Source organism: Drosophila kikkawai, chromosome 2R, assembly GCF_030179895.1.
Source record: "Drosophila kikkawai strain 14028-0561.14 chromosome 2R, DkikHiC1v2, whole genome shotgun sequence".
Classification (NCBI taxonomy): domain Eukaryota; kingdom Metazoa; phylum Arthropoda; class Insecta; order Diptera; family Drosophilidae; genus Drosophila; species Drosophila kikkawai.
Window position 1 is genome coordinate 20584076 of NC_091729.1, and position 19648 is coordinate 20603723.

The 19648-nt window shown below is 35.1% G+C and overlaps 2 protein-coding genes across 2 annotated transcripts in view; one reads left to right on the forward strand and one right to left on the reverse strand.

The window, feature by feature from the left end:
* The window catches only part of shn (schnurri), a 49401-nt gene extending 39109 nt beyond the window's left edge, over nucleotides 1–10292 (reverse strand). The window contains exon 1 of the mRNA XM_017163097.3: nucleotides 9141–10292. Within this exon, the coding sequence (XP_017018586.1) occupies nucleotides 9141–9171 (31 nt within the window). The 5' untranslated portion in view covers nucleotides 9172–10292. The remainder of the gene's footprint in view (nucleotides 1–9140) is intronic.
* A 2843-nt stretch (nucleotides 10293–13135) lies between these two features.
* The window catches only part of LOC108072148 (G-protein coupled receptor dmsr-1), a 36319-nt gene continuing 29806 nt past the window's right edge, over nucleotides 13136–19648 (forward strand). The window contains exon 1 of the mRNA XM_017163191.2: nucleotides 13136–13391. The gene's annotated coding sequence lies outside the window, so the exon portion shown is untranslated. The remainder of the gene's footprint in view (nucleotides 13392–19648) is intronic.

A 19648-nucleotide genomic window follows, 5' to 3' on the forward strand; every position in this document is an offset into this window, starting at 1 on the left:
ATTTCGTTGCTTCGATGGGTGTGTGTGTGTGAATTTATGCATGACATGGGATGGGATTTTGGAAAGGAAACAACAAGATTTAGGAGGTGGTGTGAATTAATGTTATTAGTTAAATATATTATACTACAAAAGTCCCTATATTTCATTCTTCTTTAAGAATTTTCAGTATATTATATAAGAAACTGAAAAGAGATTTGAAATCACTAATAAATGCACCTTAAAGTATGTTGCAAAAAGTGTAATAGCTTTATTGCATACTTTTAGACCCTTTAGACCTTTAGATAACCTTTTAATCCCTTAGGATTAAGTAAACTTTACTCATTACCCACTTAAACTGAAATATTTATGTACTCAGATGGCTTCAGGGAGTTCCGGCTTCTCTTTCATCGAACTATGGCAACACTAAGTAAACCATACTCAAAGTGAATTTCAATTGCAATTAGAGAGACTCCCAAGTAGCAGTATCGTTTCGGCTTCCCTCAATCAACGTGAACAAACAACAAATGTGCATTATAGGCTTTTGGGGTTGGACTACAAATTAAATTGATATGTGCTGATAATTTATTGATTATACCACGATTAATCACCACAAACGGGCCAAATAGAATTCCAAGAAATTCACTGCGATAATTCAAAGTTAGCCCGAATGGTGAGACGGTGAGTAAGATAGAGAGGCGAGCGAAATAAAGGCTGAGATGATGATATGAAACCCGTTTGAAATGGCCAGGTACGAAACTTGATAGAAAGACTCATATAAAAACCTAACGTCAGGTGAATCATCCATCCAACAGCCGTCACTCCAACTGCTCCGTTCGGTTCTGTTCAGTTCTGTGTGCTAATAACCGAGCTTGTTTGGAGGAGTGGGTGCGGCATTACTACCATACTACTACCAGTAACCAGTACCGGCGATACCATAACACCAACCAGCAACGGCAGCAGCGGGGCTTAATAAAGTCTTAAGCCAAGGTATCGCAGCAGGGTAACCGCAAAACCAAGTGACGCCGAAACAGGTTAACAGTGCCAGAATTGTGGTTTGATTAGTGCATTGTAAGGCCAGTTACACAGGGGGAAAAGGGGTACTAACAAAATAATATTTGGGTTATTATTAATAGGAGATATTTTGAAGTAAATAAATAATATTTAAGAGACATTAATATTTAATAGATAAGTATAGGTAATATTTTAAAATATTTTAGAGATTTTTGAGGTATACTTTGAAGTACATAACGAATATTTTAGATGCATAAATAGGAGATATTTATAGATATTTTTTAATATTTTGAGGTATATTTTGAAGTATATAAACAATATTTAAGATGCATAGATAGGAAATATCTATAAATATTTTAGAGATTTTTTGAGGTATATTTTGAAATATATAACTAATATTTAAGAGGCATAAAAAGGATATATTTTAAAGTATAAAGAAGGGAAATCAATTCTTCATTAAACATTTTATTAACCTTAATTTAAAGGAACACAAATAATATTAAATTACCTGACGAGAACGAAAGTTGAAAACTATTTAAACTTTAATGTATGTATTTAGCTAAATCTGATCACAATTATTACTTATAGGTAGGTGTTTGCTAACTCAAGTTCTTCTTTGCTGTATTAATCTTTAAAAATCCTTAACTTTTTAACTAAAAATACCCAAAATATGAAGCTAAAATTGTTCTCCGTGCAATATAAAACCGAGTGCAACCACTTGGCTGGTCGGTTGCAGCCACAGTCGCGTCACTATCATCCCTCCACCTCCAGCTCGGCCCGCGGAAAAGCCGCCGTCGATCCAATCCAATCCAAACCAATCCAAACCATGGGCACTAGCCTCAACAGCCAGAAGAGTGAGCGCGTGTTTGTCTCTTGTTGGGGCCGGACTTTGGATTGTGTGTGTTTGTATTTTTTTTTATTTTGTATTTTGTATTTATTCTTTCGTGAGCTTCCCCCATAATTCTGGTCCGTTTTTCCATAGCAGCAGCAACAATATGCCTAAGCGTTTGGCCCAAGTCGATGCTGACGACGCTGAATTAAACTGAAACCGGTATGACGTGATGCCTGCCTTTATTTTCTTTACTTTTTATATTTTTCTCTTTTTTTTTTTTAAATTTTTGTATAGCTCTTCTTCTTGCTTGGAGTCTCTGACTTTGCATATTTGTGTTGTGTTTGTAAGTCAGAATTCAACACGTTCGTTTTCTTTTTTGTGGTTTGGCGTAGACAAACAGAAATTAGAAGAAAATAAAAACTGAAATAAATTTTATAAAAAATGGAGTATTTTTTCTTTGGTTTTGTGACACTTTTGGTTGTCGTCTATATATACATATATATATTTTTTTGGAATAATTTTTTACTCTATTTTTAAGGCATGTGGAAGCTGGGCTTATTTGGGCAGCTGATTTTATAGGGAATTTTAGGCTTTTTGAAAGAGTGTTAGAAGACTTGTATTTATTCTTGCTTTTTATTTAAACAGTATACTTTATTTTGTAGACAAAATGAAGTTGACTGAACTTATTGTATGTTTTAAGAATGCTTAAATTATATGGAAATATAAAGGAAATGTGATTTTAACACCTTTACGCAATACAGAAGGTGGGTAAAAATGTAAATTTGTAATTCTAAAGCACTGAAATATTCAAATATTAAATTAAATTAAATGTATTTCCTACATAAAATACATTACATTGTCATAAAATAAAGCTTTTACTTAACAAAAATATAAAAACTAGAATTTTAGAATTACTTGAAATATTATAAAAATATGAGCTTATAATCTATTTAAAAGGTGTTTTTGTGCCTAAGCATACATAGGTATAGACTTTAAAGCATTGTCCGCATTTAGCATTGAACTATGCTCGGAAAAGGTTATCAACACCAAAATAAACAGTTCAGCATCAACTACGTACAGCATTAATTTGATTTAAATGCAAATTCTGGGAATTTATGTATAGAAACACAATCTCCTTTCATAATCCCTCGTCTAAGTTGAACCTATTAATTATTGCTTTGTTTTCGCCTTTGGGAATGCAGAATAGTTGGGATATTATTAACAGGTTTTTTAGGGCGTTTAAAATTTCATAGGAAATCTAGCTTAACACTTCATTAATTAATCAGGCTTAGAGCTTTAAGAGTTAGTCTCTCTCGATGGCTATTCAAGCTTAGCCCTTGCTCCATTTTAACCCAAAAATGGGAATATGTATGTATATATTTTTCAAATTATGCACTTCAATTACAAGGGAAATATTTTCCCACCAGCTGTTCCAACAACCAACAAGGGGCTGCAAAAATCCAGGCATCTGACGTAGGAAATGCCACTTTTGGCCGGGTTTTGTGCCTGCCAAGCACCCAAGGATCCCCCAGTTTCTCCCTCTTCACCACCCCAATGGTAAAGCAATCGAGAGATACACGAACGAATTCCGGCACGTCCTTAGGCAACAAAAACAAAAATTGTATTAGGTTATCCTTGCCACACACACACACACAAACACATCTACCCATTGTGGGCCACAAATGGGTGGGAGCATGGCGGGGCTGAAGTGGAAGGCAAATGGCCTTTCACGGTCGTTGCCGTCACTCACTCACACATTTTGTTGGTGTTCCTTGTTGCTGAACTGCTTTCAGCCACAGCAACAACCTCAGTACAGAGTGGTAAAAAGGTATATACTTATATTTACATATTTAATTATTAATTATAGTATTTTGTAAAAATTAATTGTTTAATGAAGAGCGATTTCTGGCCCACAAAACCTTTTTTATTATAATTAAAATGGATATTTTCTGGAGAACTCTTGACTATGCTTTGAAATGTTTTCTTTTGCTTTTTAGCTTCAAAAGTTATTTTTAAAAAGTCATAAAATATTATTCGTAGTCTTATTAATTTTTTATGATTTAATTACCAGAAGGATAATCACATAAATCCTTTATTTAACGAAAGAAATATATATAAAAATCTAGATAAAATCCTTTTAACAAAGTTATAACATAAATCAAAATAAATTCCTCTTGCTTAATGCTAAACTTTAAATATTAACCATATTTTTAAATTATAAATATTTTTTTTACTTATTTCTTTCTGTGCCTCACTTTGGCCACAGCCAACAAGGCTCGCTACCCGTGACACATCGGGCTCACTCTTAAAGGGGGCCAAGCTCACGTTTCCTTGTCACACCCCCCACATTTTCCGACCTTTCCCTTGTACCCTCTTTGGGCTTTCCTGCTCGCTCTATCTCTCTCGCTGCTTGCCTACTCATTTGTGTTAAACTTATCGCTACCCAGCAATTTTTAAAGGAAATGGGATTGTATCTAATGATGGAGAGGTTAATTAATAAGCTGGGTTAAGAATGAAATGTTTATTAATTTTAAATATTTAATATAGAAACGAAGCTTTAGACTATAGAAAATAATAACGATTTAAACAACATTTTACTTGTTGAATACAAAACTAATTTACACAAAATAAGGTACCTTAAAAATAGCATTGCATACTTTTGTACAGAATTTAAAGGGTTTTAAAACCTCTAGTGATAGTAATAGAACCCTTTTCGATGTAATTGGTATTTTATTGTTAATAAAAAATAACCTTAAATTCATAATAAAAATTAAACAACAATGTGGGAATATTTTTTTGGTAAGAGGGGTTTTTTTTTGAATTGTTTTCAAAACCCCAAAAACGGTTTTAAAACCCCTACTCATTTCTTGAGTTCCTGAAACAATTAGGCCTTTATTTCTTATTATTGTAAAAAATTTCTTAAATTAATATTTAAGAAAAAACAAGGACATATTTATTTAGATGTTCTTCGTAAAAAGAGTTGTTTTAAAATTATTCTTAATCCCTTAGTTCCCATTTGATTTAAAATACAATATATAGACAAATATAATAATCAATGAATAATTATTATCGAAAAAGTAGGTAACCCGCTTGTCTCTTCTCATCTGGGAATTCCCCCTGTGGGTGGCTCGGATTGACTTGGTTTAATGTTCGCCTTTCTGTGGCAACTAACTGACGACCGACGACCGACGGCCGACGACTCGACAACGACAACGTCATCTCCCCCGTATTTTCCGCCACCCCAAGCCCTGGGGTTTCCTCCCCCCTTCTCCACCCACCCCATTGGCAACGTGGTCTTCGTTCAATGTTCGTTTTATTATGGTTGAGTGCTGCCTCGGCTGGCGTCGCTGCTTGCAGCTGCCCCACAAAAAAAAAAGAAAGAAAAAAAAGAAAATACAATGTGCGCCCGCAAAAGCAAATAAAACTTTATCATTTGGGGAAGCCCTGCGCTTTCATAGACTTGCCTTGAGTGTGTGGGTGTACGGGGATATGAGTGAGTGTGTTTGTGTGTGTGTGTGTGTGTATTTTTGTTTGTGTGATGAAGAGGTTTGGCCATACACACACACATACACCTATGACTCGTGTACTTTCGCCTTGTTTTTCCGTTTTTTGCCCTCTGCCAACTTTTTCCTTAATTTCTTGTTTTTTTTTTATTATTATTCTTTTTCCTGCTTTGTTATTGCCTTTATACATACATACACACACACATACATATAAGTCCTCCATCCTTTTCTCACAGTGTGCGGCAGGTCCTTTTCGCTACAGGTATGGGGTTTTATTTTGGCTTAAACTCATAGGTAAAGTTTGGGGCCTGGATTTCGTTTTACGTTTCGTTTATTTATTTTCCTTTTATTTCCGTCGCTTTCCCCATTTTCCGCCGTGACCTTTTTAGTGGCGGAAGAGAGAATTTTCTGGGCGTGGCTGGCCCCAAAACAGGACAAAAAAAAAAAAGGAAAAACAGTTGCCTAAAAGGCTAGAGTGGAGTGTTTGTTTATGGCTATGATATGGACAAAAAAAGGACCAAACTGTGACTAAGGAACTTGCACTCGCTTAGGAATTGTTGCGTGCCTTCTGGCTGATTTTAATACAATAAATAAATAAGCTTAGCCAAGGTTAGTTAATGGCTAATGTTGGGAGTATCTTTTGTTAAGTGAGTCGAAAAGGATTTATAGTTAAATGAGGTTGGGACCTAAATAGGAGAATATTTAAACATATTATTTTAAATTTAACAAGGAAAAAGTACAAGATTTGCATTAAAAAAGGTGAATTCTACTCTCCTAGGCTTAAATATTCTATATTTAATGCATATTGAAGGTAATGTACAATGGAAGGCCTTTTAGGATATGTGAAATAATATATTTTTTATATATTTTAAAAGCCAAGATGTAAAGAGATCTCTTAAGCCCTATTTAAGATAATTTTCCTTAAAAGTTTATTAACTTTACTACACACAAAGATGACCTCAAAAATACAAATATATCCTTTTATTAACCCATTCTTTAAACCCAAAATATAACCTTCTTAATCTGTACATAAAATCTAACTCGATTTTAAGCAAATGCCGAGTAGGAAACCGAATCAGAGCAATCAACAAATGGAATCGGGCTCCATTATGGCCACACGTAGACCTACATAAGCAGCTACCTAGCACTTAAGGACACCATCATCCATCCAACTCCAAAGAGCCTCCCCCCCCCTTACCAGGCCGGAATGAAGAACGACCCCATCGGAAGGGCAAAAACTACGCAAACTAAAAGGCTGGCTTTTATTTTTTTCTCTCATCCGAAATGGAAATGGAATGCCAGCGCAAAGGCAAAAGTTGCCAAAGGGAAACCGAAACAAAGGTAACGATGGAATGAAAATACTCGTACACAGAAATAAAAGTGCGGGAAAATGCCACAGAGAGAGAAAGGGAGCTGCAGGGGTAAAAGGGGTGGCCATGGGTGGGATTTCCTCTACTTGAAACTCCCCCCCTCACCACTTTCCATAAATTATCCGCCGCACAATGGCCCAGAGCCAAGGCAAAGTCAAAGCGAAAACAGAGAGTCGCCCCGAGAACCCCACCGGAGAACGAAGTCTATTTTAATTTTGACGTTGTTAGTGACGAAGGCAAAAAGAGATTACAGCCAAGTCACTGGCAACGCAAAGACAAAGACCAACTCAAAGCCAAAAGACAAAGCCAAAGCCAGCTTAAGTGTCTCTGGCAACTTCCAACTCCCTCGAAAAGCCTTCGGATCCTCAAACCCCCAAAGCAAAAACCCATCGGCAACTTGGAGTTAAGGCGTAGCCAAGTGAGACGCTAGCTCTTTGAACATGTTGCGCCTGAGATACAGTGGAAGCTCTATAAGTTTTATTAATAATTAAGAAACGGTGGTGATTATTTTTACCTTACTCATGGGGGAGATGTATCTAGAAATTTAGGAAGTGCTAACAAAGTAGAAGTAACCCCTTAAGGTATAGGTTTAAAAATTTAAAAAATGTAATCCTATTAGTATTTACTGTATCTCTTCTGACAGCAAAATACTTGGCATATATCAAAAGCCCAGGCAGCACACTTGTATCTCATTTGGCCAAAGTATCTGAACTGAGGCGGTGACGGAGGCTAAAAGGGAATGACATCGTGTGGGCATTAAGGCATGAGAACGCCCCATGCAACAAAGTATCTCTGCCTTTTTAATAGGTTCAAACTGTAGCATGAGTAACAGCAGGTGCACACAGAGAAATGGGGGATAAAGTAAAACATTTCATTTGAATCCAAAATATTATATGCATATTCAGTTTTGGACTTTAAAAACTTTGCAAAATAACCATAATTAAAACACAGATTTCTTATACCCTAAAAGTACATAAAACTGCAAGAAAATATTCATTATTATTGATTAATGTTCTTCCCCTATTCATCCTCTTTTAATTAATACCAAATTTTGCCTTATTAAGCCCTCATTTACTTGCCGTGCAGGCAACTTGTCTAACAGGCCGCGTGTGACGCAAAGTATCTTTGACTGTGGACCCCCAGTATCTGTATCTGTGTGAGCTGCCTGTTGCGAGTATCTGTGTCTGTGTGCCTGTGAGTGGGTGAGCAGCAGCACTGAGAGCGCTCGGCAAAAGTTCATGACGCTGGCTGAGCTTGATTTTCAGGCCATTACAAGGGGGCGACTCCGACTGGCGGGCAAACAAGCTGCCTTGTTTGTGTCTGTTTTCCCTGTTTTCTGTGTTTTCTGTTTTCCGTTTCTCTGTGCCTCTTTGCCTCTGTTATTTCTTTTTTTTTACCCATTTCGTTTTTGTTTTGTTTGCCTCGGTCTCAAAGCATGCGTGTGTGTGTGTCAGTTTGTTTGTTTGCCTTTTGTGTGCGCTGGGGGATTACGTAAGGGAATCCCCAACATTTTGCAGCGCGCGCGCCAACGCAACGCAGCTGAGAAATGAAATGAAATGATAAAAGGTGGAGGGGGGAGGGGTAGGTAGGCCCCAAGCAGTACAAAATAAAAAAAAGAAAGGGGGAAATGTTGATGGGGGGGGAGGCGTGGGCGATGCGCATTGCAACGAAAAGTGACTACTGACGCTGTGCTTGTCTCATGTTTAATGCATTCTTTCTCGCAAATAATAATAATGCAGAAAATGTATCTTATAGATACAGTCGAAGAAAGGGTTCGGCTCTCCAGCTCTCTGTGAGTCACAGAAAAGTCTCTATCCCGGCACTTGACGGGCTTCTTTTGTCACAAATTGATAGTAAGTAGTTGGGGTTTTATGTGTGTCCTGCCATATGGAAGGCAAGGCTGTTGTAATCGAAAAGTTTGCCTACGTCCTTGAGCTGAAGTACAGGCAATTCTGGGAAGGTCGAAATGTGCATTTTATGTTCTTTTAAAGTTTGCAGAGAAAATCTTTCGGAAAAGTTAATATTTTCTTGGTTCTAGTTGAGCCAAAGTATGTAGATTCTGGGAATAACTGGAACAAAACATTGAAAAGCTGAGTATCCTTTATCAGGGGAACAAAATTCCATAAATTAATTTAATGTTTACATTTTTAAACTTTGCTTTTTTGAATTCTACAGAATATTATTTCTAGTAAAAAAAGAATATTTTTAGGTGAAAAAGCTGGGAGAATTCTACAGAATATTATTTCAATTAAAGGAAATTGCAGAATATAGAGTAATTCCAGTGAATGTGGCTGCTCCTGGCAATGAAGGGAAACCTGGCTTTGTCTGGCATATTTCTAGGAAAAGCTGAGATTCCCTCAACTAAAGCTACAAATTCCTAGAACTTGTTTGGCTTTTCAAATGCCAAAAAATTGATTTTGTATAAAAAGGAATAATTCTACTCACTGCCTCGACCGCTGCCCTTGCGACGCGCCATTTTCCTGCGTGTGTCCGGCTGTCCCTTGTTGCGCTTTTCCTTGTCTTGTCTTATTTTCTTTTACATGGAAGGACAACTGGTGGAAATTAGGTTCCTTGCGCTTGACTGATGTATATTTAATAAGTGTCGCCCAGAGCTGGGCCGCCCACTTTCGTCACTAAGCGTGTGTGTGTGTGTGTGAGTATGGCACAACGTTGTCGTAAACGTCCTTGACGCACACAATGACGAATGTCCTTGCTGGTGCTGCTGTCTCTCGCTTGGCTCGCGCGTGTGTGTGTGTGTGTGTGAGAGAGTTTGGCCTGGTTCCCACTAGACAAATAGCAGAGCCATGTCCAAGTCCTGGGGTCCTGCTGATATTATCCTGATATGCCGCTAGCCCTGGGACCTGGTGGAGATTGCAGCCCGCTTGCTGGCATCGCTGCTGTCTCTCTCTCTCTCTCTCTAACTCTATATATTGCCGTTTAATGTCCGATTTTAGGCGATACTGAGTCAGTTATCCTTTTAGTGTGCTTTCTGTTCCTGTTCCCTTGTTTCCTTGTAAATAGTGCTAGTGTCGTTGTGGTGTAAATCCATATAATCCTCTGGGTTTTCTCGTTTTTATATAAATATATTGTAAATAAACTAGGAAATGTTTATTGGTTTTATGTTTGCGTTTTGATATGCCGTTTAACTTTTGTTTTCTTCACTTTGATTTTGTTTTATTTTTGTAATTTATTTATATTTTCCACCGTTAACCGTGCGTATACGCAATATCGAAGCATATGCGTATACGCAATATTGAAACTAATTCGCGCGCGCGACCGCAAAAATTCTTTCAAATCAACAAAACGAGCAGTTCAACGTGCTATTGAATATTCCTTATCAATTATGTGCCAGCATCATTATTTTCCCATTTTTTCTAGGTTCGAATATGCTCTGAATATGGGCCGTGTGCGAAAATCTATTAATAAGTCGGAATGAATACACAGAAGACAGTCGTTTGCGTTACGTTTGCCTTACGTTGCCTTTGCGCTGCGATTTGATTTCTTGTGTTTTTCTTTTTTTTTCTTGCGTTGCTGTGTGTTTTTTTGCGCATTTACCGAAGAGTGCGAGAAGCGCGCGAAAACGAGCGTGCGTCGACGTCCACGGGCAAACAGAAACAGAAACCGAAACACCCAATCACTGGCAAGAGAATCTCGTTCGTGGTACGAATTTCCCGCCTTGGCGCTTCGTCGTCGTGCTGAAACTTGTTTCTCAGCTATTCATGTCTTGTATACGGTGCTACAGTGGGGTCGTTTGATATTTTTTCTTTTAAAATCAGATATGAAATAAGTAAGATAATCAAATATTTTAAGTAGCATTTAATAGGAAATTGTTCGACCTATAAAAAATATATGAAAAATATATAGAAAACCTATACATGAACATATATTAATTAATAATAATTATTAATATTAATTATATTTTAATGAAATTTGGTATTTGCAATTATACAAATAAGTGTTATTCTGGCCTGAACATTTTGAAAAGCCCCATAGTACATGGGAGCTTTTGCTCTCTAGCCTGGTGGGGCCAAAGAGAGCTTTGCTCTCGGACTAACAGAAATATTTGTTGAGGTACTCTTACTAATAGAACTGCCAATTGGAATTCCCCTGCTGTTATGTTAAGCGGGATTCCCAATATAAAAAGTCTTTGGGTTAAGAACAGTCACTGATCTTTTCTTATTGCTTAAATAAATAAAATATTAAAGTTGAAGTAGAAGTAGTTGTGTGTATTATTGCAGAAATAATATTTATACATTTTATTATTTAAATTTATTTTTTATTAGCGTACCATTCCTTGCAAAATTGTAACCGTCAATCAAGCGGTGATCCTTGGCCCAAAAGCCTTAATTAAGGATTTCCCATTAATATAAAAGCCTTTAAAAGTCACTTACATTCTAAGAGAGAAAATCTAAAAGAGCAACAATCTGTTAAGCCCCCAGGAGATTCCCTTAAAAAGAATTCTCTTTTGACGCAACATTGAGGGCTTTCAATCAGCTCAGCTTTCAATTTCAATTTGTACGCTTTGCATTCAACTTTTGTGTGTTTACCTTTTTTTTGTTGATTTGCTCAACCTAAAAGAGATTGCGGGACTCTCTTTTAAAAGAGAGTGATTTGGCTTATCAGTAAACATATATATGTCACTTGTGTGTGTGGCCAGGAGCTTATACCTGTAGTACTTAATGATAGCGGCTTTAAGCCTTCTGCTTACTTTTGTCTTCATTAAAACCCAAGCTCTTTTATCTGATTTTTTGTCATTTAATTTGTGCAATCAGGTATTTATTCATTATCCCAGTTGATAACATGAGCGCAATTAGGCGGAGAGCCTGGAAGTAGGCAGCAGTAAATGGTGATGAATATAGGGTAAAATGTATATTTGTTATGTAGATAAAATATTGAGTTGGTGTACAGATAAATTTTAGTTATATTTACTTAATTATGTGGTTTTCTAAGTTATTATTTGAGTTTTAATTAAAGAAAATGTAATCAAAATATTATTTTTTTAATGTATAAAATATATACATTTATTTATGATTATTTAATAAAGTTAAAAATATTATTTTATTAATAATTTTACATGTTCTAAAAAATTATGGGTTTATTATTATTATAACTATAGAAATGTAAAGTTAACAATTAATTTTATTTTATTATTATTTTTTTTTTAATATAAATTGTAATTTTTATATATATATATATTTTTTTTTTTGCGGTTATGTGTGTTTAAATGCCCTTAAATTTATTTATTTATAAAGTAAAGAAAGTAAAGAGCTTAAACATCAAACAACTTTGCATATTTATTTGTTTTATACTTATAATTTCTTTAATTTAACACAATAAATTTTCAAGTATTTTCTTATCTAAAACTAAATTAACTATAATATCTAACTAAAATTATTATAAACTTACCCCAAGTATTTAAATGTATAAAAAATATATTTGAAAATGTTTCTAATAAATAATTGGCTTACTGAAGCGTGAAAAAACTCTTGAATAAATTTGTCACAATTTTTGTTCAGTTTTTGTATAAATTTAATCATTTGATTAATCAATTTTCATGCTTTCTATTTGCAGACGCACTGAGAATAACCGGGAGGTGATTAACCTTGGCTCGATAAATCGAAAGACAATGAGCCAGAGCCATTATTGTCTCCGAATCATTTGATACAGACATCGATCCCAGTCAAAGGCTGTTCAAATTCTGTGTAAATTGTGTCGAAGAAGGCTGAAATAATGCGGCGTAAAAGGAAATTAAATGTGGGGGAAATGTGGGTTTTCTTTGGGGAAAACTGGGTAAAAGTGGGAAGCTGGGAGAATGCCAGAACATTGGAGTAGATGTCAAGTGGGTGAGACTTTGACCTGACAGCTGTGAGGATTCTCAGTTGGCGTGACAAGTAAAAGGCGTGGCCTTGAGCCTCGTTTTCCCCACCCCAATTCCCCTACTCTAGCCCCCCCTTCAATTTAATTCCATATGAGAAGATGTACGTACTGTCTGCTTCAACGACTTTCAATAAAATTGTGGTGTTCTTTTTTTTCTTATTTTTGTTTCGCCTCAACAAGAAGAATTTTCACAAATCATTGATATTTATTAGCGCCGCACATGAGCTCACCCTAATCACATCACTCATCCTTGGCTTCAGATCCACACACCCATTTTTATATACATATATATAAATATATATATATATAGTAATATATATACTATATTTATCCCGTCATCAATGAAGCTTCTCTAGTCAGCTGATTTTTGTTTACAATTTTTTTGTGTACTTAAAGCGCAGGCGTCGTTTGCCGGCTAAAAGGCCGCCTTCCAGTTCCAGTTTCGAACAGTAATTCGCACTGGAAGGCTGGAAAAGAGGGGAAATTCGAAAAGCCGAAACAGTTTGGCGCCAAATCATTATCGCCTGCCGGAATTTCAATGTGCAGTCCGTCGTTTACCGAGCTCGCGTAAGGATCACACCTCGGATCGAATAATGTGCGCCTGAATAAAAGTGTTTTCAAATTGAAATAAAAATATTAAAAGTATAAAAAAAATATTCCCTAAATATATAAACTAAAATAAAATTGATAAAGCAAAAAAAAAAACAATATATCAGATTTTGGTTACGTCAGATTTTCTTACTTGGAAAATATCCCACTTGTGTGTTGTAAAATGTAAACAGACAAAAACAAAAATAGCAACGAAAATAAACGGCAAATGTGAGTGCAACAAATTATATGTTCAATTATCAGCAAATTTAAAAGTCATTAATTTTAATTGACACAAAACAATAAACAGAGAAATTCAAATACAAAAAAATGCTCAGAATAAAGGAAACTCAAAGATATTTCAATGGCATGTGACGATTTATAGTTTAATAATTAAGGCCACTAAAAGCAAAATGAAATATAAATGTAACTGAAATTAAACATATTTATATTAATAATATTAACTTATGATATGAAAAATAACTGATTTTACTCTGGAAAAGCGATAATTGCTTTCATAAATTATCTAAATAGTTATAAAGTTTTTTAAAGCTATAAACACTGTTTCATGGAAAATGAAATATTTTTTTAGTCAAAGCAAACACCATTTTTACCAGAAGTTATTTACTTAATTTAATGGCCTAAGTAATTATCATTAAATGCTATTTGTTATGCCCAACAAATTATATTTAAACAGGCCTTAATTGGCTTCTTGGTATTGTTATTTTTGTGGTTTTCTGGTGAATTAAAAAAAAGGAAAATAAATGCCAGCAAAAAAGCATTTTTCCCACAAATCATTCAGCTTTTTATTTAGATTTTTGCCCTTGTAAATAAATATACAAAAAGGTTCAAAATATATGAAGAACGCATATTTTTGTTCAACAAATAAAATTACCAATAAAAATAAATTTCCAGAAATTCTTCAGTTATTTGTATGACATTTTTTTCCACGTTAGCAAATAGAAAAATTTCCTCTTTGTGGCCATAACTAATTATGTCAAACCTGACCTTAATTGGCTTCTTATAATTTTTTTTCTTTGCTTTTGGGTCGCTGCAATAAAAAAGGGTTTCGTTCAAGGACAAATTGCCTTGGTCGCATCTCGCCAATACAAATTTAATGACCCATAAATTAAAATAAGGGAAAGAAAGTTTCAGGATAAAAGTCCCTACGGTTTGCAGTTTAAATACGATTCCATTCCCCTTTTGCTTTATTTCCGTTGAATTTCTTTATGCTTTATGCGAAATTTCTTTTATTTTCTTATTTTAATAAAAATGTTAAGAAAATGTGAGAGTACTTGGGAGGTAAACAAGTATTGATAAATAAAACAAACGAGGCGAGTAAACAAGCACAATAAAGGTTTCCATAAGATTATGGTTTGAGGAATTAAAATATGATTACGGAATCCATTTGGATCATCAAAAATGTAAGCAAAACGAGTGCAAATCCTGCCATAAAATGACAAAGTTTTATCTTGACATGTAAAATGTTACAAAAATAAACTTCTGCGGCATTTCAAATGGATTTTTTTAAGTGTCTTTGACTTAAAAAAGCTGAAAAATTGGGAAAATTCGAGGAATATAATAAAGTATTTAAGAAAATTTTGAAGAAAACTGTTAAAAACATTATTAAAAATGGTTATCTTCAGCTATTTATGTTTGAAAATATTTGTATAAAAATTTTTAAGCAAATATAATAAATGTATAAATTTGTATTTATTTTATTGTTTAAAGAAAGTTTTTTATTTTTGTTTATTTATGTATTTTTAATATTAATTATGTTATTTATCAATAAATTAAAACAAAATCTTGACTTAAATAAACATTTCCAACTTTAATATATATATTTTATTATTAATTTAAGGAAATTTTTAATAAAATAAAGAAATAAACCTACAGATACATATTTTAATTAAAAATTTAGGTTTTTAAAATTTTGCTAAACAGTTTTTTGTATAGATAATAACAAAATAATAAAAATTGCACTGAATTTGGTGCCTAAAAAATTATATTGCATACTTTTAGACCCATTTAAAAAGGGTTTAAATGCGTATGAATTTCTGGACAACCCTAAGTAGTATCTATACCTACTAGAATCTGATTTCTTTCTTCTACCTTTTACTAAAATTGCCATTAATTTATAGTTTCTTACCCAACCTATCAGTACAGTGTATAAAACAGCAAAGTTCGTTTTTCTATATGCCCGATAAGCTAAATATAAATGAAGGAAAACTATTTCTTAAGAGACATCCGATGCCACACATCCTCACCCGTTTTTGCTCAATGTTCTGTATTTAATTGATCATATGCATAATTTATGGAGTCTTGAAACTGCGCTGCCCCCTTTAACTCATGTATATTTGACCACGAGTTGGACCTAAAAGCAAGTCATGCGAACACACCATATCAATCTGCAGGCGGAAATCTGGCCACAATAGGAAATTGATGTCCCGACCACAGGCTGGCATTATTATCCAGCCAGCCAAGGAGCTGAAACCAGCTTGCAGGACCTAAACCTAAACCCATGCTACACGGATTACAATTCATGTGGCTGGCTCCTTGTACAAGACGTGTGAGCCCAAGTTGTATTAATGGAGTGGGGCGAGTGGCGGATGTTCCATTGTGGCCACATCAAAGCAACACGCTCCGGACATAAAAGAATAAATTAAATGTGGATGAAAAATTCCAGCCAGCCAACGAAAAGAGAGCCACCAAAAACCGAAAGTAATTCGGAAATAGAAAATGGGCATCTTTTTTTTTTTTTTTGGCCTTACAATGGCGCCACGAAGCAGCTTCAGCGTGGGGGCTCCTCTCATATCGTAGACAGCATGAGGTGACATCTCCGCTGGGTGTTTTTTAATATGCCAAGACTTATGGCACGGCATGAGGCATTTTAATAATAATACATTAAGTACCAGCCAGGAGTTGCACTGGACCCTCAGTTCATTATCCCAAATTACCAAGGCAATGTCTAAATTAAATAAATAATGCTTGCATGCCGCCGGTACTTATGGCTAAAGTCCAGCCAAATGAGGCATGAACAGACACCTCCTCCTTCCATTTCGAAAATAAATCCTTATTTATGTGCCTTAAACTTTGGCCTTAAACATCAGGCCAAGTTAATTAGCCAGTTTTCCCCTGGGGGACCTGAAGCTGCTGTCAACTCCATTGATTGGTTTCCGTCATCGGCAACTTTCTGAGTAGGGCAAGGACAAAAAAAAAAAGGATTTGTCTCATTAGGCGACTTCCTGCTGTGTCATTTCGGAAAACTACAGATGTGACAGCTGTGAGTAATCGGTTTTTATGGTCTAGATAAATGCAAAGAATAAATTTCAGGGATTTTTGTTTTTCTAACTGAATAAATGTAACGATTTGTCTTTCAGATTGTGCAAGTTTTAGTTTGATTTATTTCAGTCTTTATAAAATTTGAGTGGAATGAATGTATCTCATAGATAGTGAGGATTTCGGGGAAACACTTGTTTTAATTGGTTTATATTTCTATGAATTTATTGCTTGAAAATTCTGAAATTTAACAAGGAAATCTCTATGAAAATTCTAGGACTAAGAAAGTGCCAAACAAAATGATTTATATTTTATCAATTTATAACAATTTACCAAGGTGATAAGACCTTCAACACCAACTTCGAAACGTAATGCTAAAATATCAAGGAATTTTAAAGAAATATTAGTAAAAACCCTCCCTTTTAATCGGATTAAAATAAAAGGATGTGCATCCTTCTTCTGCAAACTTGTTAGCTGGTAAACATCCCACATAATTCGTCCTAGTTAGTTTTAAAGTGTAATCAATTCCCTTGTTGCTGATAGACAGCAGTCTCTTCCTGGAACAAGGGTTGTCGTTGCCATATAAACCTGCAAAACTGATTAGTTCATTGAATTTTATGATATAGTTGCACTGAGGGTTAATTTTAGCCAGAGTAAAATTCAGTTGAAAGGGGAAAACGACTGTTTTTTTTTTTGTGATTGCCAGGTTATGACAGTTAAATAAATAACTTGTTTCCGCTTCTGTGGAAGAGACTCACCATCAGCAAGCAGCATCTTCCACTTGGTCTCTCATCTTTGATACGGAGCGATGCCTTTCAACAAGCCGTTAAATGCAAAGAGTAAACAATAAACAATTCCTCGAGGTTCTTGGCAGATGTCTGTGTAGACACGAATACACACAACCACCCACCACCCAGCCGGAACACCCACACGTTGACCCCTCCAGAGACCCAAAATAATGCCAACACTGAGGTAGAGCGTGTACATGTCGCCCGGCTGTCGGCTCTCGGCTTTCGGCTTCTTAGATTCTCCCCCCAAAACGCGTGCCTCTCTTTTTATGCTGAAACTTGTACGCTTTCTGCCAAATTTCGAGGCTTCTTTTGTAAATGCTTTAAGGTTGAATGTGAATTTATGGACATGCCGAAAGATTTGGCATTGTTGGCCAGCCAATTTACCTGGGTCAGGAATAAAAAACGAAGGAGCATACATATAAAAATTAATGTTCTTGGTGAGAATTTGTTGGATCGAATAGAGGATACCCTTTTCTAGAAGTTACTTGAATATTTAAATAAATATATATTTTTGAGAATTATTTGTAACATATTAGAGTTTATTTAAAATCACTTAAAGTTGTGACTTATAGCTTATGTTATTTAAATTCTTTGCATACTTTTGGGTGTCTTCAAAAGTGATTTTAAATCTTTAAAAACATATATACCCTTTGCCAAGAACCTAATTGTTATTTGTGTAAGGTTATTAATATGTATAGACAGACTCAATTATAAGAAATCACAAAGCTAAGGTTTTATTTTTTTTTGATGTCTCGAAAAGAGATTTAAATTCTCTGGAACCATTTTTGTGGAAGTTATTCTACTTTTTGTGGGATATCTTAGTTTAAATATAAAACATATTTATTTTTTTATTTAAATTTCTTGAACAAAGATTTAAATTCTATTTTTTAAATCATAGCATACTTTTGGGTGTCTTCATATGTGATTTTAAATCTGTGAATAATTTTAAGGAAACCATTCCTATTTTTTGTAAAAACTAATTCCATTAAAAATATATATATTAAATATTATTTGTACGTAGCTCAAGAATTCCGCTTTAATTCAATTAATTTCAATTGAAATCTTTTGCAATGCTGACTTCCGGTTGACCAAGATAAAAGCATGAAATATGTTTTACAATTAATTGAAATGGCAGTCATTATGTAAGCAAAAGGCTTTCCCAGAACTTACAAACAAATTAATTCGGTAAATTGGTAATTGAAACCGCTGAACCCGGTATTCCCTTTGATATCCCTTAGGGAATATTTAAACATAAAAGTGGTGTACTTTAGCACCCAATTTCCAGAGCAGCAATTTTATTTATTGTCCATTTTCGGATACTCTCTGTATTTTTTTTTGCCAAAGGCGGCTCTTTCCCTCTGGAGGAGGTGGCATTTGAACTTTGAATTGAGCCTGTTTGTTGTTTTTGGTATTTTCACTTTTTCTCACTCTAACCAATTGTTGTTTTTTGCACCGGTGAATTTTGGGTGTTTTATTGGTGCGTGCTGGCATTCATTAGCATTGAATGTCTAGCCGTCTGACGTTTGCATATAAATTGTCTTATGGGGCCAGCGGGCATTGATAATTGTATTTGATGTCGAGGGGACTTGCCAGGAGACGTGTTCAAATGGCCATTAAATTAAAAAAAAGAGAAAAAATATGGAAGTTATATAGTGGGGAGCAATCAAGAACAAAAAAAAAAGAAGCCTTGGGTAATGCTGGTCAAGTGTTTGACCGCAAAAAGGACATTACCGAATGCCCATTACTCAGCACAAATAATAAATGATAAAAAAAACTTGACTGCCATTCCGCCCTCGTCATTTTGCTAAGCATTTCCACACCCCCCCCCCCCTGAATCTTCTAGAATTTCCCTGTGAATTGACTTTTCAGCTTTCGATTTCCATTCATTGGCAAAGCCCTCGAATTAGGGCCAATGCCATTTGTCCATTTCATTACGTATACGCAGTGTGAGCGCTAAAAGTTTTCGAAACCCAAATCACATTGAATGCCTGTCATCGTGGGGCATTACTCAAAACTCGTCCGAACAAAGAGGTTCACTTAGGTCAGACCGCCTAGGTCCGCCCCAGTACGCTTTTCCGCCTTGCCGTCTTTCCGTCTTTCCATAATTTTCCATCAGCCCCAAGAACCCACTCATAGTTTGCATCACTTCATTTGAGCTGAACATTTGCCGCTTCTTTTTACGACCATGTAGCCTGGATATGTTTCTGGTGGCATTAGGGGCGACGTGACGGAAATTTGGAATTTTTCAGCTAAAAGGATACAAAACGAGAGAAGCGAAAAGTGAAAATAAAAAGAGCGAGAGGGGAATTTTAAGTAGTAAAAGGACAAGTTTTTTCACACTGTTTAAACTTTGAAGAGTCTTTAAAAACATACGGATTTCGCTGGGGGAAATCTTATGGTAGAAATCTTTATATATAA